The sequence below is a fragment of the Saccopteryx leptura genome, chromosome 1 (genome assembly GCF_036850995.1).
Source record: "Saccopteryx leptura isolate mSacLep1 chromosome 1, mSacLep1_pri_phased_curated, whole genome shotgun sequence".
In the NCBI taxonomy this organism is placed as follows: domain Eukaryota; kingdom Metazoa; phylum Chordata; class Mammalia; order Chiroptera; family Emballonuridae; genus Saccopteryx; species Saccopteryx leptura.
In genome coordinates, this window is record NC_089503.1 from 309,688,292 (window position 1) to 309,715,228 (window position 26,937).

The 26,937-nt window shown below is 52.9% G+C and overlaps 2 protein-coding genes across 5 annotated transcripts in view; both read right to left on the reverse strand.

Moving 5' to 3' along the window:
• Positions 1–247: 247 nt before the first annotated feature.
• Positions 248–15,095, reverse strand: MFNG (MFNG O-fucosylpeptide 3-beta-N-acetylglucosaminyltransferase). 3 transcript variants are annotated; one of them, XM_066358337.1, is made up of 8 exons: positions 14,593–15,086; positions 9,524–9,572; positions 9,036–9,138; positions 8,154–8,307; positions 5,366–5,451; positions 4,949–5,114; positions 2,772–2,857; positions 248–1,147 (listed from the first exon to the last, which is right to left on the reverse strand). In XM_066358337.1, exons 1-8 carry the CDS (start codon positions 14,845–14,847, stop codon positions 1,087–1,089), a joined length of 960 nt encoding a protein of 319 aa, XP_066214434.1. In that variant the 5' UTR covers positions 14,848–15,086; the 3' UTR covers positions 248–1,086. The 3 variants fall into 3 exon arrangements, 2 of the variants coding, with proteins under 2 accessions (XP_066214434.1, XP_066214433.1); XM_066358336.1 differs by having other exon boundaries at positions 248–1,179; positions 14,593–15,085; XR_010748094.1 differs by lacking the exon at positions 248–1,147 and having other exon boundaries at positions 8,045–8,307; positions 14,593–15,095.
• Positions 15,096–18,512: 3,417 nt separating this feature from the next.
• The window catches only part of CARD10 (caspase recruitment domain family member 10), a 28,510-nt gene continuing 20,085 nt past the window's right edge, over positions 18,513–26,937 (reverse strand). Inside the window, exons 13-21 of one of the 2 annotated variants that reach the window (XM_066358339.1) lie at positions 25,620–25,779; positions 24,339–24,450; positions 23,655–23,898; positions 23,398–23,467; positions 22,353–22,455; positions 20,482–20,640; positions 20,272–20,387; positions 19,691–19,803; positions 18,513–19,492 (exon numbers count right to left, since the gene is read on the reverse strand). In XM_066358339.1, the coding sequence (XP_066214436.1) occupies positions 19,261–19,492; positions 19,691–19,803; positions 20,272–20,387; positions 20,482–20,640; positions 22,353–22,455; positions 23,398–23,467; positions 23,655–23,898; positions 24,339–24,450; positions 25,620–25,779 (1,309 nt within the window). In that variant the 3' untranslated portion in view covers positions 18,513–19,260. Of the gene's footprint in view, positions 19,493–19,690; positions 19,807–20,271; positions 20,388–20,481; positions 20,641–22,352; positions 22,456–23,397; positions 23,468–23,654; positions 23,899–24,338; positions 24,451–25,619; positions 25,780–26,937 lie in introns of both variants that reach the window. The other variant, XM_066358338.1, reaches the window with a different exon arrangement.

Below are 26,937 nucleotides of genomic sequence, written 5' to 3' on the forward strand. Positions count from 1 at the left end.
ACACCAACCATGAAGAAAGTATTGTTTTTCTTATCTATAAGAACAGAGACATCTGAGAAAACAAGCCCAGGAGACCCAGTGGATTCCCCAAAGTTTACACAGCCTGTGAGGGCATAGCAAGGATGTATAATTCGGGACCCAAATCAATACCACCATCGCCACTGTGACAGACAGATCAAAGACCCCACCCCAGTCAGGAACATTTTAGCAATGTGTAACAAAAAACTGGACCAAGAATGGATTGAGTAGATAAGGGTTTAATTTTCTTACAGAACCAGATGCTAGACAAGACAGGTGTGGATGGTTGTCTTGACCTTTCCTTCATGGCAGCAAGGTGGCTGCCCCAGATCCAGACATCACATTCACATTCACAGCAGGAAGAGGGACTATGGGGCTGCAAAACTTTCCACAGAATCCTCTCTATTGGCTTTGCTTAGTTCACACTAACAGACAGAGCTCCGACTCTAGGTAGAGCTGGGCACATAGTAGCTCCTAAGAGCAAGGGAAGCTGGGAAGTGAGCAAAAGAATTATCAAGGCTGGCTGGAGCCCATTAATGGTTCATCATCTGATCTGGGCAGGCTGATTATCCCAAAAAAATGGGTCTGTTAGCAAGGGGTGGGGAGTACGGAGCTTGAACTGGTCAGCAACAATAGTATCTGCCACAGACCCTGCATTCTGCCACATTTCCACCTGGGTCCCCTTGGTGGTTATGGATCCAGGAGTGGGTGGCCCAGTGCTTGACCCCAGGGGAATGACTGAGACACCAGAGCTGGGGGCGAGGACCACACTCCATCCAGGGGCCTATGTAATTCTCTGAGGGTTAGGACTCCTGAGCCCCAGCCCAGCTCATTGGCCCCTTCCCTATTAAAATCAGCCACCCAAGGCCCATGGGAACCCAGCCCCTGGGACCTCCCTGTCCTTCACCTGGTCCCCAGGTTGTCCAATCCACCGCCCAGGAGCCTGGATGCCTTCACCACTAGTCACCATCCAATGTGCAGCTTGCCCACCACTCAGAGGCCCTGCCAGGAATGACCCCCGCCCAGGGCACTTGCCATGGGAGGTGAGGGACAACCAGGGGCCTCAGCTCAGAGGTTGCTCAGCAGTTCAAGGTTCATCGGGCCACCAGCTGTGGGCACCAGGGTGTATCTGGATAAAGGAGGCAATGTAGGGAGCGAAACCTATGGAGAGACCAGAAACGGACAGAACGGTCACCCCACCCCTACCCTCACCCCCACAGGCGCCTAGGGTAGCACATGCCACAAAGAGAGTTTGGAGTAGGGTTTCTCTACCTCGGCACTATTAACACTGGGGCCCGCTATGTCTTCGTTGTGGGCTGTCCTGTCTGCTGTGGAATGTTCAGCAGCGCCCCTGGACTCTACCCACTAGATGCCAGTAGCACATCTCTAAGTTGTAACATTCAAAAATGTCTCAGACATTGCCAAATGTCCTCAGAGGGCAAAATGGCCTCTGGCTGAGAACCACCGGTTTAGAGAGACTTCAAAGGCCAGAGGAGCCATTAAAGATACCACAGCTGAGACTGGATCATCTAACCCTACATATCAGCATCCCAGTTTTTTCCCACCCCATTAGGCTGAAACTCACAGGTACTAGGATCTTCAGGCTTAGAGAATTCAACATTAATACTTAAACCTCTGGGCAGTATAACCATAGTTTGTACACCTCCACTGATGGGGAGTTCGTCCCATTAGAAGGCAGCTCCAATGCCCCAGATGGGGGCCTGCCGAGTAGATCCCGGTTGGGGCACACGCAGGAGTCTGTCTCTGCCTCCCCACCTCTCACTTAATTAAAAAAGAAAGAAAAAAATAAGAAGGCATCTCCCTGGCCCCACTACCCTTGGAAGAGTTTGAGCCTTCTGCCCCCAGACACACAGCTCTGTAGAACTTCAGAGCCAAGAGTCCTTGTTTCCCCAATGGTTACACACTGCAGATAAATCCCAAGTCCAGACACAAAGCCTTGGGAGAAGGGAGAGTCCCCTGCCCCCTTCCCAAGGTCCTTGTTTCCCCAATGGTTACACACTGCAGATAAATCCCAAGTCCAGACACAAAGCCTTGGGAGAAGGGAGAGTCCCCTGCCCCCTTCCCAAGTGAATTTGATGCCACCCTCCTCTCTTCTACCACATTCCAGTCACACTGGCTTCTTTTACTTCCTTGAGCAGGTCTTGTTCCCTCGTGTCACAGGGTGTCACAGGCTGTGCTCTAAGCTGCTCTGCAGTGGTCAGGGGCTGAGCTGAACAGCCCATAACCAACCCGTGGTCAGTTTGGGGGCAGAACTGGAAGGTGCCCTGGTGATACCTTAGCAACCATTCCAACCTTCTACCCACCGAAAAGAACCATTGAAGAATATCAAGGAAACAAAGAGCCTACAAAAGATCAAATAAAAAACTCCCCATTGGCGCCTGAAGGCCATCCATTAAAGCAGCTCCTTTGCTCAGGGGGAACATTTCAGTTTTCCAGGGGCTCCTGAAGAATCCCAGAGGATCAGGGCTGGGAGAGCCCTTCAGATCCACAACACCCAGCCTCCTTGTGTTACAAAATGGGGAGATTATGACCCAGAGAGGGCAAGGTACTTGCCCTAGATCACACAGCAAGCCAGTGATAGAGCAGGCACTAAAATCTATGCCTTTCACTCCCAGCTCGTGCTGTCAGCCCCAGAGTTGCTCCCACATCCCTCCCTCATTGCTCCCCCACCTTTGGGTGACTGGGCTCAGCCCCTATTCCTCCCATTCTACAGGTTCAGGCCCCAGACCCACCTGGAGGGGTCCTCCTTGGGGGAGAAGGGGCCCTGTAGTTTAATGACGTTGAGCTTTCCCTCAAAGACACCATAGCTGAGGGTGACCTGGGCAGGGAGAAACAGAGAAGAGAGAGAAGGATGGAGGGGTGTTCCACTGGGGACCTCACAAGGGGACAGAACTGGGGGAATCAGGAAGGTACACAAGGCATTTTGAGGGCTCAGAAAGCCTGCCTTTGCACCTGAACCCCCATTAGCAGTGGGCACTTCACTGAGGAGCCCACCCCACTCCCCAAGTACTTTAAGCTTCTAGACCACCTTTGGGCCCAACTCCCATTTGTGCCCCCAACAGTCCAACTTACCTGGGAGGCTACAGTGGTTCCCTCATCTACAGATCAGGAAACTGAGGCTCAAGAGGAAGGGACCTTTCCAGTAAGGTGTGTGCCTGGGTGGAGGTTTCCCAAAGGCCCTGGATGTTTCTCTCCCTCTACCCCAGAGTCCCAGGGACTCCATCAGCAAAAGGACATGGGATAATGACCCCAGTCAAAAGGCTGTCAAGGACAGTGGTTACAGATTTATACTTAGGAGCCACCCAACCAGGGTTCAAATCCCCCTCTGCCATGTACTAGTTGTGTGCCATGGTTAGTTCCACTCTCTGGGCCTCAGTTTCTCCATCGGTAGAATGGAAATAATGTTAGTAACAACCTCATATGAATGTTGTGAGGAACCAGAGTTAAAGAAGATAAAGCCACCTATGTGGTTCCTGGCAGAGAGGCTGCTCTGGAAACCCCGGCAGAGTGCCTTGGTTTTGCTTGCCCAAAATCTGTCTCCCCTTTCCTGGCTTCAGGCTCTGAGGTCCTAAAGGGCCCAAAACCACAGGCCAGTTCGGGCCTAGCTGATGTCCACTAGCTCTAGGCTCTGGAGACAGGTTACGTGACCCAAGCAAGTCATCTGACAGCGAGGCCAGCCTTGGGATCTGGTGGAGAAGACACTCTTCTCTTCGGGGTGAGAGAAACCATGGTTCTGCCATCCTGTCAGCAAAGAGGGCAAGCCTGCCAGAGAATGAGGCCAGCAGGGGGGAAGGCAGATGAAAAAGGGAACAGAAGCCAAGCGCCCAGACCCAGCCAGACCTAGCAAGGCAAGCCAAGCCCACAGCTTCTCACGTGCATGGGCCCATAAATGTCCTTTCTTTATCCAGTTCGAGTGACTTTCCTATCACTTGCAGCCAAAAGGATTCTGACTGGCACTGTTGGATGGCTGATCCCAGAGGCCTCCCACCCAGGACCACCCACAGGGCTGGAAACCGACAGGCTGGAGAAGGGCATCTGCGAGGCAGTACCAGTGGGGCCTCAGCAGTCATTATCTCCCTGAGCTTGACATTATGCTTGAGTGTCCTCACCACACACCCCGTGCTTCCCAGTCACATCTGGATTAGAAAGGGAAGCAATGAGCGGTGGACAGGTAAACCTTGATGAGAAAGGGGCTGCTGGCAGGCCAAGTTGGAAAGGGCAGGTCTGGCCCCTTTGGAGGGTAGTAGGGAGGATGGAAGGTTGAAGAAAGGAGAGAGGGAGGTAGTGGGTTGGGAACAAGGCTATCTGACCTGAAGACAAGCTTCATTTTGTCTGTGCAGGACCTTCCGGCCAGCACAGGGGACCAGATCAAAGAATTTTACCATCACAGCCATTGAGGTTTGAAGGTGGAGAGTCACTGTGTTAAGGTGACCAATTGTCACCCTTTAGGGAGGACAGTCCTTCTTTTGTAAGTTCCATCCTCCCTCGAAAAGTGTCCTCCTACATGTCCTCCTTTTTGATATTGGAAGACTAATCTGTAAATGTCCGTATTCGATCGATGCAGTCGATCCATTGCGTGTGATGTGACGTATTTGTATCTAAATGAGTATTTTTTTCTTACAATTATTATTAAAAATTAATAGGCATGTAAGCATAATGACAATGTAAAATATTACAAATGTTTTTATTATGCATTTATCATATTATAGTGTATTATTGTTGCAATAAATAAAATGTCTTTTATTTATGATATTATTTTCTTCAATTTATTTTTGTCCTCCTTTTAATTGTAAAAAAGTTGGTCACCTTAACTGTATGCCCTTAAGGGGGTCCTTTGCTACCCTGGGCCCTGAGTTCTCTGTTGACAGGGGAAAACCCAAACACAAACATCCCCCTTAGGCCGTCTCACCTGCTCCAGGAGCTGGGAGGCCCCCAGCAGCTGCAGGGTCTCCAGGTGGGAGTGGAAGAGGGGGCTGGGCTGCAGGTGGCCACCCAGCTTGCATTCAATTATGTAGCCCACAGTACAGTCATCAGGTAGCCGGATGAGCGCAGATGTGTCCACGAAGCGGGGGCCGCTGAGGGATAGAGCTGCACCGTGGCCGCCTGCCTGGACCCTCAATACCTAGATCCCTCCCTGCCTCCCAGAAGGCCCTACACTGAGACCAGCTGGCAGAGTAGAGCACAGCTCTAGCCTCTGCCTTCTGCATACTGTGTGACTTCCCAAGTTCTCCCTTAAGTCCTTCTTGCTGCAACGTCCCCATACACACACTAGGCTCTACCTGCTCTCAATACCCCTGCCCCCACCCACCTAAGGATCTCTGCTTACCTGGCCCACGGGGCCATCTTCAAAGCCAGTTTGCGGTTGATGCAGAAGCCAGCACCTCCCGTTGCAAACCAGAACTGTACCAGCCTCTAGGGGGAGAGGAGGGGAGAACCAAAGTGCAGACTGAGCCTGGGGTAAGGATGGGTAGGGGCAGATGGGTACAACTGCCAGGCTACCCCTCACCCCCACTGAACATGGCTCCAAAGCTTTTCATTTCATACTTCCCAAGAGTCCTGCTACAGCCTAACATTATTATGCCCATTTTATAGATAAGGAAACCGAGGCCCAAAGTCACATGGCTAATTAAGAGTGATGAGGACAGCAACTAAACCCCAATCTGGCTAGGTTCTGGTTAAAGAAGGCATGTGTGCTATGTCTGCCCTGCACACCTGACCCCTTTCCTTGGAGAAATGTCTCGACCTTATCCCATCTGGTTTGAGAGGGACTGTCAAACATAGAACCTATTCCTCTAGGCCACAGAGGTGGACAGGTACCCCAGGAATGATCACAGGGCCACACCCCTGGACCCAAGGGATTGGCTCAGTAACTGGCACATGATTTAGGCCAGCCAATCAGAGTCCTTTTGTGAACTTTATATGCTACCTGTGAAAAAGAAATATTTTCACCAGGCTCACAAGCTATAATCCTGGTGCCACCTACTTCGGGACACATACCCTGACTGGTCTTGCCACTCCTAACTCCTAGGACCAAAAATCTTTTCCACAAAAGGGGAGAATGAGACCTCTCACTGAGTAAAGAGAGAACAGACAGGCCTGTGAGCCGCTGAGGCCAGCAAGCTCCCTGACATCTCAAACTCTGGAACCAATAACATCCTTTTGGGATCTATACCACTTTCTGCTCCCGCCCAACATCATGAAGGCCTCTTCTAGTTCCTCTGGGAGGACCCATGAATTCACCCATGAATTTCTCTAAGATTTTTGAAAAACACAGTGTTTTGAGAAACACTGTGCCCTTTAAATTCATTGTGACCCATCTCTAGGTCACACAAGTTCCCTAAAGTTAGCTTTTCCCAAGTACACCGTTGTTGCTTCATTGATGCACCTTGCATTGGGCTGCATTTCCCATCATGCAACAACAGTAAAGAACCCTCTGCAGGCAGTTGGGTTCTGGGTTCTCTGCATCCTCCACACACTCTCTGGGCCTGATTTGTCACCTGTGAGTGCAATATTGGCTCTAAGTTCTGAAATCTGATGGTTCCCCTGGCCCGGAGGCATCCTCCTCCTAAAATCTTCTAAGAGCTTACTTCTGGAAACATGGCCCTCTTAGATAGAGATCAGGGCTCAACAAGGCAGAATGAACGGCTTCTTAAGGACCTAACACACAGGAGGTGCCCAATAAATGCTTGCTTAATGGATTAACGAGTGCATGGCTTGTACTCCAGATAATTATAGTAACAACAGCAGTAACAATGTAACTGCCTAACCCTGCTAAGGGCTATGCCACAGATGAGGTGACCGAGGTGCACAGAAATGAAGTCACTGGCCTGAGGTCCCAGAGCTGGTACTAACCCCAAGCCAGAGTCCTTGCCCTCTTTGCTGTCCCATCCTAGGGGACCCCAGGGTCTGAGCAGGCTGGGACACTTTGGGACAGAGTTCTGGCATCCCACTGGTGGTGTGTGTGCCAAGAAGGGCATTCACACACATTGCAGGGGAGTGGAAGGAGACTGGCCCCGATGTGCCCAGCTAAACCTGCACAAGAAGAACAGGACTCGGAGAGGAGAAAACTGAGGCACAGAGAGGTGAAGTGACTTTGGTCAAGGTCACAAAGCCAAGGGCTGGTGTGTGAACCCAGGGCATCTGGCTCCAGAGCAGAGCTCTCGACCTAAAAGATCAGGGGTGAAGCGGTGTGGGACCCTGGGGAGCCCCTCAGCTCACCTGAAATCGACTCACATACACACACCCTGGGGCCCAGGAGGATTTAATTAGGACTCAGAGGCTCATTAGCTGCTGATAATTAAGGTTTTGTATTTCCTGCTCTCTTGGTTTCCCTAATGAAGCAGATGGTGACCTGGGGAGGGAGACATCCCCACTGTGGGCCCAGCTCCTGCTGCAGGCACTGTCACTAGAGAAGTAGCCCCCTGACTCGCCTTTTCCTGGGGCCAAGGGAGCCCTAAAGGCCTGGACCCAGGACACCGAAAGCCTGGGGACAGGTGGGGAAACTACATAACATACTTGTACTAAGAAATTCTTTGTCCATCTGAAAGTCAAATTTAACAGGTATCCTGGGTTTTGTTTATTTGTTTTCTAAATCTGGCAACCCTAATCCATGTCCAGGTCTGGAGTGAAAGCTGGTGTTCGGACCCTGTTGTGCCAGGTGTCAACTCTTTGGTTGTCAATTAGTAAAGTCTGGGGGGGGGGGTCGCCTGGGCCCTAGGGGAAAGGAGTGCTCAGGGGCATGAGGTCAGGGCAAAGGGCCAGCTGGACCAGCAATAGTCAGCATTGTAATAATCTGTACAACTACACTACACTCCAGGTGGCTAGGAGCCCTGCTGTGGAGTCAGGAAGCCTCAGCTCATCCCTGCACACTGTGTGACCAGGACGAGCCATGGCTCCTCAATGGCCAAGGCCCTACTATATGATAGTCTCTCTGCCTTACTGGCATTATCTCAGCCTCCCCATTCCACAGAGGAGAAGACTGAGGATCTGAAACCCAGAAACTCACCCAGTCCTCCACAGCCCAGCCCCTGGCCTGGCCCCACCCCCGAGTCCGGACGGCCAAGGCTGGGCCCTGGCCAGTGGCCAACGCCCAGAGGTGTCAGGGAGGGACAGACCGTACGATTGTGGGGCTGCGGCTCAGAAGCATGGATGGGCCGGTTCAGGCTGGGCCGGCCTACGTAGACATCGAGGGTCTGTGGGAAGGCTTTGAGCAGCTTCAGCAGTGCCCTTGCGTTTACGTAGTTGTCATCATCCACGTGACAGAACCACCTATGCGGATGGAAGGGGGACAATGAGCTAGGAGGAGGCTTCCCAAAAGGTGCCAGCTACTGTGCCCCCATCATCAATGAACAGTTACAGGGTGGTTCACATTTAAGATCATTTCTGTGCCAGGCAGCATCTTGTATAAGCTCTTTTTTTTTTTTTTTTTACAGAGGCAGAGATAGACAGGGACAGACAGACAGGAACGGAGAGAGACGAGAAGCATCAATCATCAGTTTCTCGTTGCGCATTGCGACTTCTTAGCTGTTCATTGATTGCTTTCTCATATGTGCCTTGACTGCGGGCCTTCAGCAGACCGAGTAACCCCCTGCTGGAGCCAGCGACCTTGGGTCTAAGCTAGTGAGCTCTTTGCTCAAGCCAGATGAGCCCGCGCTCAAGCTGGCGACCCCGGGGCCTCGAACCTGGGTCCTTCCGCATCCCAGTCCGACGCTCCATCCACTGCGCCACCACCTGGTCAGGCTTGTATAAGCTCTTGAAGAAGGTGTGCCCATTTAACTAGTAGGGACTCAGACTCAGAAAGGTTAAGACATCTGTCCAGGTCATGCAGCCAATAAATGACAGGATTTGGACCAGTCCGCCCAAAGACAGGCCACAGAAGCCTGACATGATGTAACTCACAGACCCAGACAATTTTACTTTTTTGACACAACACCCCATTCAGGAACTGGCCTGAGGCAAAGATCACACCTATCCCCCAGGCACCCAGAGGCACTCACCTTAGCCCACTGGTCAAGAAGGCATCAAACTCAGCAGCCATCTTGCAGGACAGGGCTGGGTGGCTGTGCTCTGCAGAGCAGTTGGTGACCACAAGGTGGGGCCCTGGAGAAGTAAGGACATTTCAAAGCCACCCAGCCCCCCCCCACACACACACACAGCTCTGCACACACTCTGTGACAATGCAGAGCAGGGCCTCAGAGGGACTGGAGCAGTCCCCCCACTCCCATTTTACACATGGGGAAACTGGGGTCGGGGAGGGCGGAGCTGCCCAGGGTCGCATCGCTGATGGACAGGAAGCTGTACTGGGACCCTGGTATCCTGGGTCTTGTCCAGCACAGCCCCTCCCCACACTCACACCCATTTCCAGAGAAAAAGCCTGCTCTCCTCCTGGGCAAAGGGAAATCCCCACATGGCTAGACTAGGCAGACCTGTGTCTTGGAGACTCCCAGGCCAAGGGACAGCCACCCCACCCAGGCCAGGCAGTTACCCAGTCTCTCCTGGAGGCCTTCATCCAGGCTGTCAGTGAAAACAAATGTCTGGAAAGAAGAAAGAGGAGGCAGGACTGGGCTCAGCCAAGGCCATGCGTGGGGTTGGAAGAGCCCACAGCCCACCATGGCCACGCCCCTGACCATCTACCCATCCAAGTAGATACACACAGCAGACACCTGTCCTCCTTCAGTGACAGACACACACTCCTCTCAGTCACACGCTCCCTTAGGACAACATGACTTTCTTAGCTATCCCCCCACACACACAACACACACACAAACACACACTGTGAGGGTTAAAAAAATATTAATACTTTTCCCCACCTTGTAAGTTCTTCTAGCTGGGCTAATAACCAAATTATCAGAGATAGAATAACAGGAGGAAATCAAAGTTCCAATGCATGCCCATGGGGAATCCAGAGAAGCACGAAAGTTCCAAATATAGTGAGGCTACGTCGGGTGTCTAAGACAATCTGGACAAAGGAGGAAGCGAGGGATGGGGTCTTAGATTACAGAAGTGAGAATGGGCAGTTTTCAGGTAGTTGAGCAAGAGCAGAACATACAGGCAGGAAAATACTTGTTCACAATGAGACACAGGGGGTATCTAGCTAACAGGCTTGGAGTCTCCTTGCTCAGGTGAAGTTGTTAAGGTGAGTAAGCCTAGGTTCCCTTCTGAAAGCAGAAAAGGGGGGAGTGTCTTAATGAACAGATTAAAATCAGTATCCCAAAGAGCAGCTTCAGGGTGGCAATACTTTTGTTCCCTTGACAACCCTGCTCTTGTAGACACAGCAACCCATCCGTCTCATTTACACTCAGTCCCCTTACAGACCAGCACCCACAGGGACACTCTCAGTCACACACCCTTGGCAGAATCATACCCTCTCCCATCATATAAACACACACACAGAGTTCCGCTTGGCTCCTTCACAACCACATATGCACAACTCTAAACACTGTCAGGAGACAAACTGTGAAAAGGCCCACATGTGAGGACACTGTACCACTTAGGGGGACAGCCACAACTTTTATCGCAGGGGCCCCTACACATCTCAGAAATATTCTGTTATGTCCGAGTCCAGCTCTCCCAGATTGGACAGGCACCCCACCAGGACACTCTTGGTCCCTGATGGCCTCACTAAACATGGACACAGGTACTGTAATCTGTCCCCCTCCCAGATGGCAAAACTGAGGCTAAGCGACTGACCAAGGCTGTGCCATTGGCAAGTGCCCAGCTGGGATTCAAATCCGCGGGCCTGGCACACTCCCTTGCTCTCAAATCCCACCGTAGCCATGACTACCTCTTGAAAGGCACCTCAGACTTGGAGCCTCACACTCCGAGCTCTCCTAGTCCTATACTTTCTCTCGGCCTCCCCATCTTCCTGGGACCAACACCTTGGGGCTGCCGTGCCTCTTCTCTTTCTCTCACACACCCCCATCCAGTCTGTCAGCAAATTCTGCCCACCCAACCTTTAAATGACCCAGAATGCAACCTCTCCCCACCAGACTCTACTGGCCATGCTGTGGTCCAGCCCACCCTGGTCACCTCCTGCCTGCTTTGCAGCAGTCACCTTTTCCCTGGGCTCCCTGTTTTGTCCTGACCCAAACCCCAAGTCTGTTTTCAACACAACCCCCGAGGGAGCCAGTAAAATAAGTTAGGCCTTTCTCCCCCTGATCCCTGGCAAACTTTTGCCACCAAACAGCCACCAGATAGTGGAACTCTCTGGAGTTTGGAGCATGAGCCAAATGGGCCAGGGAGTTTGTTGATGGGCGAGTAAGGCAGAATGAAAGTGGGGGGAGGGAGCACAGCAGGACCTGGGGGCTGGGCAGGGTGCACGGGAATCCTGAGGTTGGCAAAGAGCAGTGGGCAGTTTCCTCTGAGCAAGGGTTGCATTTGATTTGTTTAAAGAAGAGGGGACCCTGACAATAGTTAAAACCTTGCAGGAAAACAAAGGCACAGGCAGCCTACTGGGGGGAGGGGAAGGGGAGCTGAAGGGGCCATCTGCTACAGAGGGGAGGTGTGGGGCTGCACTGTTCCCCCCACCCCTCCCACCCCAGCCCTGGAGGGACTGTGGGGAAGAGAAAGGCTCTTCTTGGATCACAAAACATGCCTCCCCCAGCCCACCCTGTCTCTGCCTGGGACAAAAGCCAACACACGAACCACAGCCCACTGCCACAAAGGCCCACCTGCCACCAGGCCACGCTTAACCAGCTGGGGCGGTGCCCAGCCCTGGAGTTAACCAGCTCAAGCCCTCTCCTGATGGCAGTGCTGAGAGAGGCCCCAAGACCCTCCTGTCATATACAGATGGGGAAACTGAGGGCTGACAGGGGGAGGCCTTGGCCAAGGTCACAGAGACAGATGAGCCAAAGAGGGGAGACAAAGGGGCCCAGATATGGTGGCAAAAGTGAGTCTCCCTGTCTCCCCTCCTCTTCCTCTGTTTGAGCATCCTTCCTTTTTTCAACTCTGCCTTAAAAAACAAGAGTCTAGCCTCTGCCCTTGAACTGGGGGCGAGAGCAGTGTTCAACTGAGTGTATTCTCATGCCTCTGCTTAACTGTGCTGTGTCTTCCCCTGAGAAATGGCAATATCAATAGTGTTGGCCAGGGACACTCCCCTAACCCCTTCAGTTCTGTCTGGTCATAAATTCAAATGATATACAGCAGATTAACAAGAGAAAATCCCATTTTAATACCTACAGAAGGGAATACACATAAGTGTGAAATTCCAAAAATAGTGAGACTTCTGGACTAAGAAGGGGGAGGCAGGCAATTCACAGGTAGATAAGAAGGAGCATTTGGTAAACAAATCCTTGCAGGGCTATCCAGAAATACTGGGACACAAAGGGGAGTCTGGCGAGCAGGTTTGTTCTTGAATCCTCCTTAACTGTCACGCTTAATTCAGATATGCTGAGGTTCCCTTCCTGAAGCAGGTTTTTCTGTCCGGGTCTCTCTTTTTTTTTTCCTTTGGAAAAATTTTTCAGTATATTTTGTTTGTTTGTTTTAAGATTTTATTTATTCATTTTAGAGAGGGGAGAGAGAGAGCGAGAGAGAGAGAGAGAGAGAAGGGGGAGGAGCAGGAAGCATCAACTCCCATATGTGTCTTGACCAGGCAAGCCCAGGGTCTCGAACATTAACCTCAGCGTTTTAGGTTGACGCTCTATCCACTGCACCACCACAGGTCAGGCTCTGTCCGAATCTCTTTAGGTAGGAAAGACACAGATAAAAACCTCTTCCTGAGTTTGTTGGGCTTTAATTGTTTTCAACTCAACACAATCTGCATGCCAGGGTGACACATTCTGGGGAGACTAGAATGGTCCCCCAACCCCCATACCAGCGACCCCTGGGGATGTTGTGAGGGATAAGGAGAGTGATACCTCTGACCCTCAGCCTTTAGATGCTGGGCAGCTGGCAGCTTCTCCCTCTGGCTGCCTGGTTGGCATCAGGGATTGAATTCGGGACACAGAGGAGTTGGCAGCTTGCTGCTCCTCTGCTGGCCTGATCCTGCCAGGCCCAGCCACCCAGGCTGAAGGCCCAAGGACCCTTTTCCATAGCCCAGTGTGACCAGATAGCTCTGGGATTCCTGGGTCTCAGCAGAGAAGGCAGGGCCCCAGGAGGGAGGTGGGGGCTGGGTCCCTCTGGGCTCTGTCCCCTCAGGCCTTCAGGGTAATGCTCAGGAAACTATTCCTCCTCTCTGGCCTCAGTTTCCTTGTCCGGGGCAAAGGCACCACCATGGTGATCAGGATAAAACAGGAAAGGGCCTCAGACCACGTGAGGTCACACTCCCGGGTACACACAGACACAGCGCCATAAACAGGAAGGTCTGTGGGGAGGGCCAGGCTCAGCGACTTCCGCAAGTAGAACCAGAATCTCCCCCCAGAGGAGAAGCTGTGAGGTGTGTCCCAGGGCAGAGCCAGGGTGCTGGGGTCCCAGCAGGAAAAGCACTAATCCAGAGTACTAGGACATCAGGGTCAGGCTATTGGGGTGGGGTGCCCTCCCCAGGAGGCTCTAACCTCTTCTAGGCACCACCTCCCCCCATCCTTGGTCTCCAGGAGTCCCCAAGTCCCTCTGAAGGCTCAGTCACTCCCTTCCCTGAGTCACCTGCCAAAGTGGGGACAGAGAGAGAGAGAGAGAGAGAGAGTGTGTGTGTGTGTGTGTGTGTGTGTGTGTAAGTCTGCCCCTCCATCACCCCACAGATATGGTTCCCAGCACCCCCTAGTAACCAACTTTGCTGGAGGAGGGCTCTGGAAGTGGGAAGGGGAAAGCCAGAGGAACTCAGCTTGTCAGAGCTGCCTCTGGGGAAAGACAAGCCACAAGCTCCTGTCACCCACGGGCCTCTTGTCATAGCATGTCTAGTACTGACATTTTGGCTCCATGCATGTGAGTATGCATGTGCGTGCGCATACCTGATCCCACATGCTGAGCAGACCCCTACCCTGCCCCCTGCCCGCTGCTGCCTCAGCCACCACAGCTACAGCACATACCGTTCCTCCCTCCCTCGGAAACTGCCCCACAGGATATGAGCACAGGAGGTGAGGTGGTATTCCTCTTGGCACACCCTGGGAGTCCTGGGGGCAGGGGCTGTTAGGAATTCTGAAAGGAAGCCCCCACTCAGGCCCTCTCCCCGACAGGCCCCACCTGGACAGTCCCTCCTCAGGGGCTCAGCTCCTGTTCTCACATCACCCAGGACCTGGGCTGGGGGCAACCTGGCCAGGCTCATGTCATCAGGACCCCTTAGAGGCCTCTGCCCTAGCTGCCCAGTGACCACCATTGCCCCCAATGCCAGGCAGGGCCAGGTTGGGCAAGAAGAGTCAGGGAATAGAGGAATCCCCAGGAGTGCCCCAGAAGCCTGGGGCATGAGCCCAGCCTGCCCCTAAAAGAGACAGAGCAGTGGGTCTAAGGGGCAGTTGGCTCCAAGGCCAGAGAGGGGCATAACCAGGATTGCAGGAGACCAGGGTCCTGGGAGGAAGGGGGAGTGGACAATTTCTCCCTCAAGGATCTCAGGGACCCTAACCCAGTAGAAAGGCCCCTCAGGCCAGGGGCCACTCCTAGGGCCCACAGTCACCAGCTTGTCACCTGTTTCCTGGTCCTGGAGACCCACGTGTCGAGCAGCAGCTCCAGGCGAGAGCGGTGGAAGGCACGGGTGGTCTTGACTGCAATGAAGACATCCCGCAGCTGCAGCTCAGGGGGCCGTGCGCTTGGTGAGCTCAGCCTGGGGGGCTCCTGCACACTTTTCGGGGACAGGTTCAAGCGGTACCGAAGGGAGAGGAGCCCCATGCACAGAAGAGTGAGGAAGACTCCTGCCAGGCCCCGGAGAAGCCGGTACCGCATTGGCCCTGGGACCCCAGACAGCTCAGCCCCCAAACCCCAACTGGACAAGGAGGAGAGGCTGGTCAGGCAGGGGCCCCGGCAAAGGCTAAAGTCTGGCAGGCATCAAGGAGAGGCAAGAAGGGAGAGGGGGGAATTGGTGCTTTGGCCCCAGAGGCCGAGCCATAGCAGACCCGCCGCCTCCACCAGCCCTCCACCTGCTCTGGCCGCACTCCCGCTCCAGGCAGCTCTAGGCCTCCGGGCCCCGCCCCTCCCTCCAGAGCAGCCCAAGAGGCGGGGCCAGCCCATTGGGAGCCCCGGAGGTGGCTGAAAGAGGCAGTTGAAGGGACAGCCCCATCCCTGCCAGCTGCGGCAATGTGGGTGGGGGCAACAACAAACCCTCCATGCCCGGATGGAAGGGAGGAGCCCTCTGGCCTTCCCACTCCCCAGAGACTGTCAGCGTAGGTTATTCTACACCCATCATTTTATAGTGTCCTGATATCAGCCTCCCAGCTTTTACTCACACTGCTCCTCCTCCTGAAGGCTCTCACCCATCCCCTGCCATCCTCATCCATGTTCCCTCCCCCAGGCTTAATTCTTTTTCCACTTTAAGGCTCAGCTCAAGGGTTCCCTCCTCCGGGAAGCCTTCTCTGATGCCCCTCTCCCAACTTCAGGGCTCCCACAGTAGTTTGCTCAGTTTCTTTTGTCTTCACAACAGCACTAGGATTGTTATTCCCAGTTTACAGCTGAACACGTAAGGCACAGAATGATCTCAAATGATCCAGCAGCAGTCCTGGCTAGTTAGTTCAGTTGGTTAGATATTAGCCCAATATGCCAAGGTTGCAGGTTTGATCCCCAATCAGGGCACGTGTAAGAATCAACCAATGGATACAAAAATAAGTGGAACAACAAATCAATTCTCTCTCTCAAATCAATCTTTAAAAAGTTTTTTTTGCCTGACCGGGCAGTGGCGCAGTGAATAGAGTGTAAGACTGGGATGCGGAAAACTCAGGTTCGAGACACCAAGGTCGCCAGCTTGAGCGAGGGCTCATCTGGTTTGAACAAAAGATCACCAGCTTGAGCCCAAGGTCGCTGGCTCAAGCAAGGGGTTACTCGGTCTGCTGAAGGCCCTCGGTCAAGGCACATATGAGAAAGCAATCAATGAACAATTAGGGTGTTGCAATGTGCAACGAAAAACTAATGATTGATGCTTCTCATCTCTCCATTCCTGTCTGTCTATCCCTCTCTCTGACTCTCTGTCTCTAAAAAAAAAAAAAAAAAAATTTTTTTTTTTTAAATAAAATGATCACTTTAGTCAGCCACAGAGCCAAGTGGAACCAGGTCTCTAGCCCACAAAAGGCTCCCTAAGGGTGCGAGTCCCTAAGGGTGTGCTCTGTTGTACCCCATCTCACTCAGCAGTCACTATTGCTTCCTCTCTTCCCCCAGGCCAGTGGACAGACAGAGGGCTTTCTCCTTCCATCACCTCTATCTAGTTTTGCACAAGGTCATTCACATTTCATCCTTCCTCTGCTAGAACCGTGCACTAGCTCCCATGTCCCTTTTTGAACAAAAGTCAAAGACCATACATCATCTTACAAGGCCTGTGTGAGTTGGCCCCTCATTACCTCCAACCCCACCTCCTACTACTTTCCCCTTGTCCCATCAACTCCAGACCCACTGGGTTTCTGGCCAATCTAGGCACTTACCCACTTCAGGACCTTTGCACATGCTATTTCTGCCTGGGCCTCTCTCCAGAGAGAGCTATACATCTTACTCCCTCACCTCCTTCAGGTCTTTATATAAATGTCATCCTCACCCTGAGGCCCCGCAGACAACTATTTAAATTGCAATCCCTTCTCACCACTGAGTTCCCAGGTCCCCCCAGCCTGTCCTTCCTAGGCCCCCTTTTCTACTGTTCTTTCCATAGCACTTTTTATCTCCCAACTTCATGTATAGTTTATTTATCTATTGTCTATCTTCCTTGTGAGAATATCAGGGCAGAGATTTTTGTTGTTGTTGTTGTTCAATGAATCCAGTGCCTAAAACAGTGCCTGGCACATAGTAAGAGTTCAACAAATATTTAATTAAACACAAGAAGGGCCATTATGGCTATGAATTGAACTGGCCCAACACTACATTAGGACTCTGGAGAGTATAAAGGAAAACCAACCCTCTGAATCGCCCTCTTGTGGGCCAGCCAGCCCCGTGCCGGCCCCTCCAGAGCCCGTCTCTCAGAACACCATCACCAAGAGACAATCCCAAGCTTCATGCCACACGGAAAGTGACTTCATTCTCTGAACTTTTCTTTTATCATTTGTAAAATGGGAACAGAAATAAGACTTGGTAAACATTAATGAATTAGTGGGCTCCTCCACTCCATGGAAAGGCCACCTAATATGGGGATAGGCAGACAGCTGAGCCCCTGGGTTCCCGTATTGTCATCCAGACTCATAGGTCCTTAATAGACCAAGGACTGAGCACACAGCAAGGAGGGGAGAGGTTCATTTGCCTAAATGAGAATGACCCAGTCTCCTCACCCAAGGAGTCCACAGTCATTCACAAAGACCTACCATCCTGCCACAAGGCAGGGTATGACATGGCCGAGGAGAAGTCCCCAGGGCTGAGAGAATCAAGCAGGCTTCATGGAGATAATGTCTGAGCCAGATCTCAAAGGACACTAAGAATTAGGCAGTCCCCAACCCTGGAACTTCCCAGTCTCATTTCCTACCACTCTGTCAGTGGTCAAGCTCAATCTATTTTCTGCCTCTGAGCCTTTGCTCTTGAAGTTTCCTCTACCTCAGTGGTCCCCAACCCCCAGGCCACAGACCAGTACCAGTCCATAGGCCATTTGGTACCGGTCCGCATAGAAAGAATAACTTCCATTATTTCCGTTTTATTTATATTTAAGTCTGAATGATGTTTTATTTTTTAAAAATGACCAGATTCCCTCTGTTACATCTGTTTAAGACTCACTCTTGATGCTTGTTTCGGTCACCTGATACATTTATCTGTCCCACCCTAAAGGCCAGTCCGTGGAAATATTTTCTGACATTAAACCGGTCCATGGCCCAAAAAAAGTTGGGGACCACTGCTCTACCTAATAACCTACTCCTCAAAAACCTCCCAGGGGGCTACCCAAATTCATTCCTATAACCAAGAACAGTCATAAGAGGACCTAGAGAGCACATAGGCACACAGGACCAATAATGCATCTTGAAGAATCTCAAACCCCAAGCTCAAGTGGCACCTCCTCCAGTGGGCCTGCCTGGATTTCTCCCACTGGAGGGGGCCGTCCTCTCTGGAGGAGCTCTAAGGGACCTGACTGCATGCTGAAGGTTTGCTCTTGATCTCCTGGACTCAGCTGCCAGCCCCCTTGAGCCCAAGACCACACCCTGCTGGCCTCAGTGTTTCCACTCCAGGGCACACTCCTTTGATGATCAGACAGAAGCAGGGCTAAGCGTGGGGGTGGCCCATCTGTGGGGCCCTCCTCCGGTCATTCGGGGGCAGGTAAGGTAATGCCAGCACAGATGGCGGGCGGCTCTGGGATGAGTCAGGAGCGAAATCTGACCCTTCCCAAGGGCAAGCAGGGGCCTGAAAGGTGGTATCAGCCTGAGCTGAGGGTGGGGACAAGTGGGGGGAGTTGAGGGGGGCCCCAGACCAGGGAAGCAAGCAAGCAAAAGGCCAACAACTTCTATGACAAACTGTTTAATGTTCTATAATGTGCAGCTTCTGAGTGAGAAAGGCCCATTAAAAATCTATGAGCCGTACATTCCAGTGATGGAGCAGCCAGGCTCCTCCCTACCTGTGCCTCCAAGAGGGGGCAGGGCAGGGAGCAGGTGCTGTGAGAACATGGTCCTGGGTGTGCTCACAGGGCACCCACGCGTGTTAGTGCCCAAGTGTCATGGGGGTGGGAGATGTGACATTTACACAGGAGAGAGAACCACGGACACATGCGTGACTAGAAGACACAAGGGGCACAGGTGACAGTGGAGCCACAATGCCCACGTGTGGAGGTATACACAGAAATGTGAGCTGGACAGTAGAACTCACAAAGGGCGGGCTCAGGGCTCCTGTGAGCAGGCAGGCTGAGCCTTGTATGCTCAGGAGCCCACCCCATGAGAACTTGTGTGTAGAAAACTGTACACAGGACTGAGAACTCAGACGCTCTGACATAAGTGATGGCAGAGGATCACAGGCCCACGAGTGGGGACACAGACTCGGGGCTCACAGGACGGCCCAGAGCAGCAAGTATGGGGCGAGCGGGTGGCAGCTCCGCCCAAGGGCTCTAGCAGGATCACTTGGTGAAGAGCCCAGAGGTGAGCCCGAGGGCCTGAGGAGGCTCAGCACAGGGAGGACCCAGCTCAGCCACAGATACCAGGGTCCCCGCTGGTGGTTTCTGAAGTGCATGAGGAAGCCACAGGCATCAGAAGGGGTCCCTCAGGCCTCGCTGCTGCTGTAGCCTCTGCCGCTGCCACACTCCACCCACACGAGGCGGGCCTGCTCCTGCAGGATTCGGCCACGCACAACCTTGGCCAGCTCCTCCGAGTGGCTCCACGTGTGGGCAGGCACCTGCACCCAGGAGCAGGGCAGCCCCCAAAGCAGCTGCTCCAAGCTGCGGCACTGCCGAAGCAGCTCCGAGTCCCGCGAGCCAGGCCGGCCCAGCAGACCCCTGCCGAGAGATAAGAGTGGGCAGTGGGCACAGTGGGGGGCAGAGATGGACAGAGAGAGACAGACAAAGATATAGAGTTAGAGAGAAAGGACAAACAGATAGAGGAAGACAAAAAGAGAGAGAGATGGCAAAGGAAGATGGAGAAGAGACAGAGACAGGCATCCACAGAAATGAGGAGGTTCTGGGGTCCTGCCTCACCTGACTTCCCGGACATTCTTCTCGGTCACCTCCACGTGGATGACAATGGGGTAGATCTCATTCTGGACCAGTTCCCGCACGCCCCGCGTGCCCAGCTCCAACAGGCAGTGCTTCTTCTCAGGGGTCAAGGTTACATTTTACCCCGAGCCCAGAGACACTAACCTCCCTGCCCCCCCATCCCACACTGAGCCCCCTAACACAAGCCCCTGCTTCCTCATCCAGAGGACCTTGGCAGTGAGGGAAGAACCAGAAGGAAAGGCAGGAGACCTGGGGAAGTAAGTCACTGGACCACAGCCTCCCCATCTATAGGATGGAGCTAACTGCCCCCACCTCACCCCATCCCACCCACACACAGAGTCACAGTCAGCTCCCGGGGAGTGGAGAGTCTCAGGACAAGGAGACATATCAGCCAATACCTTGAGCATGACCCATACAAGGTCCACTGCCCTAGCCCACCCATTCATGGGTGAGGAAGGAACTTCGTCACAAAAGGGAAGGGACTTGCCCAGAGCAGCACAGGCCTGCACTCAGACTCCGGCTCTTAGGCCCCCCCAAAAGGCAGCCCCCACCCCAGCACCTACCTTCCCAAAAGACTCCTGGATGGCACGAATCCTGCTGCCCAGCCCAAGGATAGCAGGCCGAGCCTTGGGAGCTCCAGGTGCTGAGGGTGCACACTGTTCCTCCCCAGACAGGCTTTCTGCAGAGCAGGGAGAAGCCAGAACAAAGGGCCAGTGGGCCTGGCTGCCCCAGGCTGCCACCCTGCCCTCCCCTCTCCAGACACAAAGGCTCACCTGCTGGGCACACTTGGAAGTCCAGCCGGGAGTTGGGCAGATCTAGCAGATTGCGGATGAGCCGAGGTGCCAGGCACTCAGGCAAGAGCACCACAGGCCGCAGGGAGGGCACCAGCAGCGGCCGCACCAGGCTGTAAGGTTTGAGGCTCCATTCTGGCTCTGTGGCAGGGGAGACGTGCAGAAGAGATGAGGGTACAGGCAGGACCCCATCTCCTCTTTCCTAGGGCAGCCAGCCCTCAATACGTGAAACCCCATCACCTCTTCTCAAGCCCTGTCTCCTCCCTAGGAACAGTTGCAGTAGGCTCCTTATTGTTCTCTGTCTCTCTCTCGCCCCCTACAGGCTATTTTCTAATCAGCAGCCAGAAAGAGGTTTAAAATTTTTTTTTATCAATTATTTAGAGCAGGGGTCCCCAAACTATGGCCCACGGGCCGCATGTGGCCCCCTGAGGCCATTTATCTAGCCCCCTAGATAAATGGGGGCTGGAAGGGGCACCTACTTCATTGGTGGTCAGTGAGAGGAGCATAGTTCCCATTGAAATACTAGTCAGTTTGTTGATTTAAATTTACTTGTTCTTTATTTTAAATATTGTATTTGTTCCCGTTTTGTTTTTTACTTTAAAATAAGATATGTAAAAAAATAAAATAAGATATGTGCAGTGTGCATAGGGATTTGTTCATAGTTTTTTTTATAGTCCGGCCCTCCAACCATCTGAGGGACAGTGAACTGGCCCCCTGTGCAAAAAGTTTGGGGACCCCTGATTTAGAGAGACAGAGAAACACGGACTTGCTGCTCCATCATTCATGCATTCATTGGTCGATTTGCCTGCACCACAACAGGGATCGAACCCGGCACAACCCTAGCATGTCAGGACATTTGTCCAACCGAGTCATCTTGCCAGGACTAGAGAGAAGTTTTAAAACTAAAATCAGATCTTGTAACTCCCCTGCTTCCAATATACCCGTGACATCCTTTACATGGTGACCCAGCTCTGTCAGAGCCTGACAGCAGCAAGCCTCGTGCCCCATCACAGACTCCACTCCTGCCACAGGAGGGCAGACCTCCCTTCAGCTGCCTCCAATCACAGGGCCTCCCATGCCCTGGGGAGGCTGCAGCCCCACCCTGGCACCCAGTTCCCCTCCACCACAAGTGTCACACTGTGCAATTATGTCCACTAGTGGACATCTGCCTCCCTCTCTGCCCAAAAGGCAGTAAGCTCCAAAGGGATGAGGGACCACTGTGTCCTCTGGACCAAGCACAGAGCATGACAGAGCTGGTACTTGATACCCATTTGTTGTACTCAATGTCCTTCAAACACACCATGCACAGCCATGCCGCTGTGCCTTTGCTCAAGCTGTGCCTTCTACCTGGAACAAACTCTTCTTCATCTTTGAAAGCCCCAGTTCACACAGTCTCCCTTGCAGGATATCTTCTCTCACCACCTCCTCCTCCTCCTTGCCCTTCAGAATTGCTACCCCCTCATCTGGGCTCTCCTAGTCCCTTATCCCTGATGTGACCCAAAGCCTCACCCTACTGCCTCCGGGAACCCATTCTGGGGTCCTCACAGTGCAGCTACACATCCTCTACCAGACAAGAACAGGCCCAAGCTCAGGCGTGCCCCATACTTATAGAGACCCTGAACATACTTGGACACATGCATCTCCCCCACTGACCAGCTCCCTCAAACCTGCAGGCCCACCTCCCACCAAGGGCAGCCTTGTCTGTCAGGCCCCTGGCATGGGCTCCGTCCCACTGGAACCCTCACAACAGGCCCTTCCAGGCCAAAGGACATCCAGAGGTCCTTTCTGGATCCAAAGGACATTCCTGGACTCCATGTGCAGCCCAGGCTGCACCTTCACACCTGTGCACTCACCTGAGCAGGGTTCCAGCAGCAGCTGCTCCGTGGCATCTCCTGCAGGGCTCCCAACATGCTTGGGCTTCACTAGCCGCAGCTGGTCCAGTGCTCGCTTCTTCAGCTGGGGAGGGAAGAGGGCAAGAGGGGCACCTGTGAGCTCTGCTCTATTCCACCTTTGGGGAAAGAAGAGAGTAAATGGAACCCCAGGCAGAGGGGGCCCCATGCCACTGCTGTCCAGGCACCAAAGAAAAGCCCCTTCCTTCTGGGCCTTCTCCTGTCCCCACATTCCTATGGGCCCAAAGAAGCGAGCCTGTCAACCAGTTAAAGCTGAAGGAGCTTTAGGTCTACCCACTCCCATTTTACAGATTGGCAAACTGAGGCCCAGAGACCAGAGGAACCTAAGGCCACAGAAGAGACAAACTTTGGGGTCTCTTCCCAAGAATTAGCAATGCGGCCTTGGGGAGGAAGGTAAGTGAAACCAATAACGAAAGCATTAATTATACCAATAGCTAACAGGTATCGAATGCCTGAAATGTGACAAACACTAACTAGACCCGCATGTGCATGAACTTCTGAAGCCTTCTATGCCAGGGGGCCAAGCAGGCAGTGTTACTGCCCATTTCACAGATGAGGATACAGAGCTTCCAGGGTGGTTGTCTAAGACTGCACGGCTGATAAGTAGCAGAGCTGGGATTCAGATCCAGCCAGTCTCGTTCCAGAGCCTGAGCTCTCAGCCCCCTCTAGTTCCGTGAGCCTCTCTGAGCCTCATTTTACCCAGGTGTACAGGGGGCGGTCACACAGCCCAGTCTTAATCCAGAGACCTGCTTACCATTCGCCAGGCATGCTCCTGAGCACTAGGCACACTCTTACCTCATTCAGTCTCCAAACAACCTTGGATGTGAGCCCTCCTGTTCTACTTGCTGGGACACAGATGATCAGCCAAGTACAAGGGAGGATGCAAGATGGGGGGTCTCTCTCCTCTCCTCCCCCAGAGAATGAAGCCTGGCCTTTAGGACCCACCCTTGGCAGGCCCTCTCCCCAGACCCTCACCCAGCTGGCTTACATTACTGCGGGACCCTCGGTGCCGGCTGGAGGGCAGGCATTTCTCCTGAACTTCCAGGAGCTGCTGGGCTCTGGGAAGTGGGGGGAGAAGTTATGTCATGTGTTTATAGGGAGACAGGGCACCCCTCACCTCCTCTCCTCTAACCCCCCCCATTCTGTCCCAAAGGACGGTAAGGGACTGAAGAGGAAGGAAGAGGCCCCCACCTTGGTCCCGGCTCCCAGTGAGACCCCATTCCCAGGCCCCTAGCTCTGGGTCACCTCTGATAATTGGGCACTGTGCCCCGGTCCAGGTCCCGCAGCGTGAGGGGGTCAACCCGTGTGCAGAACCACTCCTGCCGCCGTTTGTACGCCGGGTCCACCAGCCGTAGGATCTCTTGGGCTTTCACACACAGGGCATGGGGGTCTGCCCGCTCAGGCAAACTGAGGTTGGCTCGAATGTAGAAGGGTTCGGCACCCAGCCTCTTCACCCAGGCATCTAGGGCCTCATGGAAGGACTGGCAAGCTGGGCATGGACAGGGCAAGGAGCAGCAGGGAGAAAAAGAGGACAATGAAGTCAGGGATCAGATGTGGCCATCTCAGAAGCCTAAGCTGCCAGGACCGCACCTTCCTCTTCTTAAAGTATAAGTCTGAGAGCCAGAGAGAACAGGGCTTGCCCAAGGCCACCAAGCCCACTAGGGACAGAAGTAGGGCTTGAACCCAGGAGTCTGGACTCCTTTCACTATCAGCTGCTTATGAGGACAGAGGAAGGGCACAAAATCAGATACCAGCATGAGGCAGTGACACAGAAAGGAAGGGCACTACCAAGAGTCAGGAGACAGAGCATCTCCCTCTCAAGCCGCAGCTGTCCCACCTCCATGGGCTGGATGAACCCTCTCTTGGGCCCTTGGCTCTTACCTTCTAGAAGTGGTGAGTTCCCAGTCCTTCCCCACAGGCCAGACTTACCCTTAGGGTCCAGCAGGAAGGGGAGTGTGGATGCTTGGTTCCAGGGCAAGGTTCTCTGCTGGGCCTCACCTTCCAGGCCTGCCCCCTCCAGACCAGCAGCCTCTGCCTTTGGCTGGGAGAAAACCCAGGCAGGGAGGGAGGAAAGTCAGGGCAAGGTTCTCTGCTGGGCCTCACCTTCCAGGCCTGCCCCCTCCAGACCAGCAGCCTCTGCCTTTGGCTGGGAGAAAACCCAGGCAGGGAGGGAGGAAGGTCAGCTTCCAAAGGGAGGATAGCCCTGGCTCTGGAGGAAGGCTGAATGCGGGGCTGACCATGTCTCACTCTTCAGGCCTCCACCCAGGGATGGGATTCGGCCAGTTCGCACCGATTCAACAAAACTGATACCTAATTTTTTGTTGAGTTGGAAGAACTGGTTGTTAAAATGGTACTTGTAGTCAGGGTTCTCTCTAAGTGGGTGCCCCGGCAGCCACCCAATGTGGAAATCACAAATTTACATTCCTTACACTTTTTTAATGTTCATCTGCACAACAGCATATTCTAAGTGCCTGCAGTAATGTTCGTTCTGTCCATAGGTGAAAAAAATTTGATGGAACTATGCTTGTAATATTTATTTATTTATTCACTTCATAAAACTCATTATACCTTTGATGAAATACTACATTTTAATTTCCTCGCGTTTGTTACTTCAGTAAACAAACATATAATGTAAATAGAAAAAGTGCCAAACAACCAGGGGGTGACAACTTGTATTGTTTTTTTGTCAGGTATTATTTAACATTTTTTCATTAATATTTTAAAACTTTCTTATAACATAATCTAGTTTTGTGTACCTCTTTTATTGTTCTTATTTAAGTATTAAATGCATGAAATAATAAATACCTTTCGGTATATCTTTTTTTATACTTAAAATGGTCATTAGGGCAGAAAACCGGTTGATAAATTACTTGAATCCCATCACTGCCTCCACCTTAGAGGGCAGTCAGACTCAGCTCCCTTCAACAGGACTCCACCCAGCAGCCAGGTCTTTCCCACATTAAAAATCGGGGATTTGTCAAGGTGCTGTCATTCTGCCCCACCTTCCAGTCCTTGCCCAATCAGATTTCACTTAATGCTGGCTGAGGCGGGCAACTAGCCGCTAATCAGTGAGCCTGCCTCCTCTTTCGCTAATCCCCAGAAACTCCGCCAATCAGAAACTACGCCCAATGATCTAGGCCCACCAATCCAGTCCTGGTTAAAGCACTAACTCCACTCCACTCCCAGCCCGGGAGAGGGGAGGAGACTCACCTCTCTTGGTTCCACTTTGGCAGACCCTGGCCCAGAGAGCACCCTTCGCACTACGGTCCCAGACCAGCTGTCCCCAAGGAACGGCAGGCCATCTGGACTTCTATCCTGGGGTTCAGGTCCCCCCGGGGGACTCCGGCCAGACACTTGGATGGCCAAAGACCTGAGAATAGACGAGGGAGGTGGGAAGTAGAATTCAGGCAGCATTTTGATTTAGTTCAACATTCTTAGAAAACCACAGTATCTCCCAATAGGCCATGACTCCCACCGCGGTCCATTACACCTGCTGTGCCACTGCCTGGAAGGTACTTCGCCCTCTTCTCCACCTAGAAAATTCTACTCATCCTTCAGGGCTCAAGTCAAAAACGACCTCCCCCTCTCAGACTCCTACAAGAGGCTAGGTGCAGCTTCCTGCAGAAACTCTGTACCTGCACCTGGTATGTTGCCTTTTGTTTACTCCATCAGAAGAAACGCCCTCAGAATCCACCTGCTCTAGTGTTCAGCTCTGGATCCCCAACACCAAACCCAGTGTTTGGCACATATACATGACTAATAAAAGCTCGTTATGCTCACAGTCTAGGAAGGAAGGTCACCATTAGAACACAACACAGAGCAGAGACGGTTACTGCCAGCAGTGGAGCACAAAGGGGCGTGGCTTCCCACGGGAAGCAGCTGCTGGGCGGCACCATGGTGAAGAACAGAACCACCTCAGTAACAGGCAGAGAGGAGACGGTGCTCCAGGCTGGAGGGTGGGCATAAGCAAAGGTATAGAGCCAGAATTCAGAATTATGGAAAATTTTAATAACGACAATAATAACAGCCAACACTTACTGGGTACTTCCGATGAGCCAGACACTAGGCAAAGCTCCGTGCCCTAATTAACTTATTTAAGTAACTTCGTGGGAAACAGACCCTGGAAAAGGCGAACTGTAGCCAGCCTACAAAGGGCACAGCATCTGGTCTTCCTCTCATGGGCAGTGGGAGCCACTGATGGTTAAGACAGAGTCACCAAGATCGTCGTCATGGCAGGGCTCTGCTGCTCCTTATGGCCAGGCTCAGAGAAAACTGACCAGAAGTATACTCCATGACCCCCGCGCCCCAGTACTGGGGAGGAGAGAGGCCAGGATCAGTGGGTATGCCCCAGCTGAAGAGGTGGCCTATGCAGAGCTCAGGTGTCCACCCACTACCTAACTGCAGCATACAGCCACACTGCCCCCTGCTGTCAACCTGGGGTGAGCAAGGCTACAAGGACCTTAACCCAATCAGCACTCAAGCAGAGGGTAGAACTTTGGCTCTAGGGAGACCATGTTGGCTCCTGCCC

Bases quoted from the DNA above. Each gene is read 5' to 3' on its own strand.
- MFNG (XM_066358336.1), bottom strand. From the start codon at position 14,847: ATGCGGTACCGGCTTCTCCGGGGCCTGGCAGGAGTCTTCCTCACTCTT. The intron at 9,573-14,592 runs GTGACAAGCTGG...TCTTCTTTCCAG, and splicing joins TCTCCAGGACCAGGAAACAG to ACATTTGTTTTCACTGACAG. The intron at 5,115-5,365 runs GTAAGCAGAGAT...TCTATCCCTCAG, and splicing joins AAGATGGCCCCGTGGGCCAG to CGGCCCCCGCTTCGTGGACA.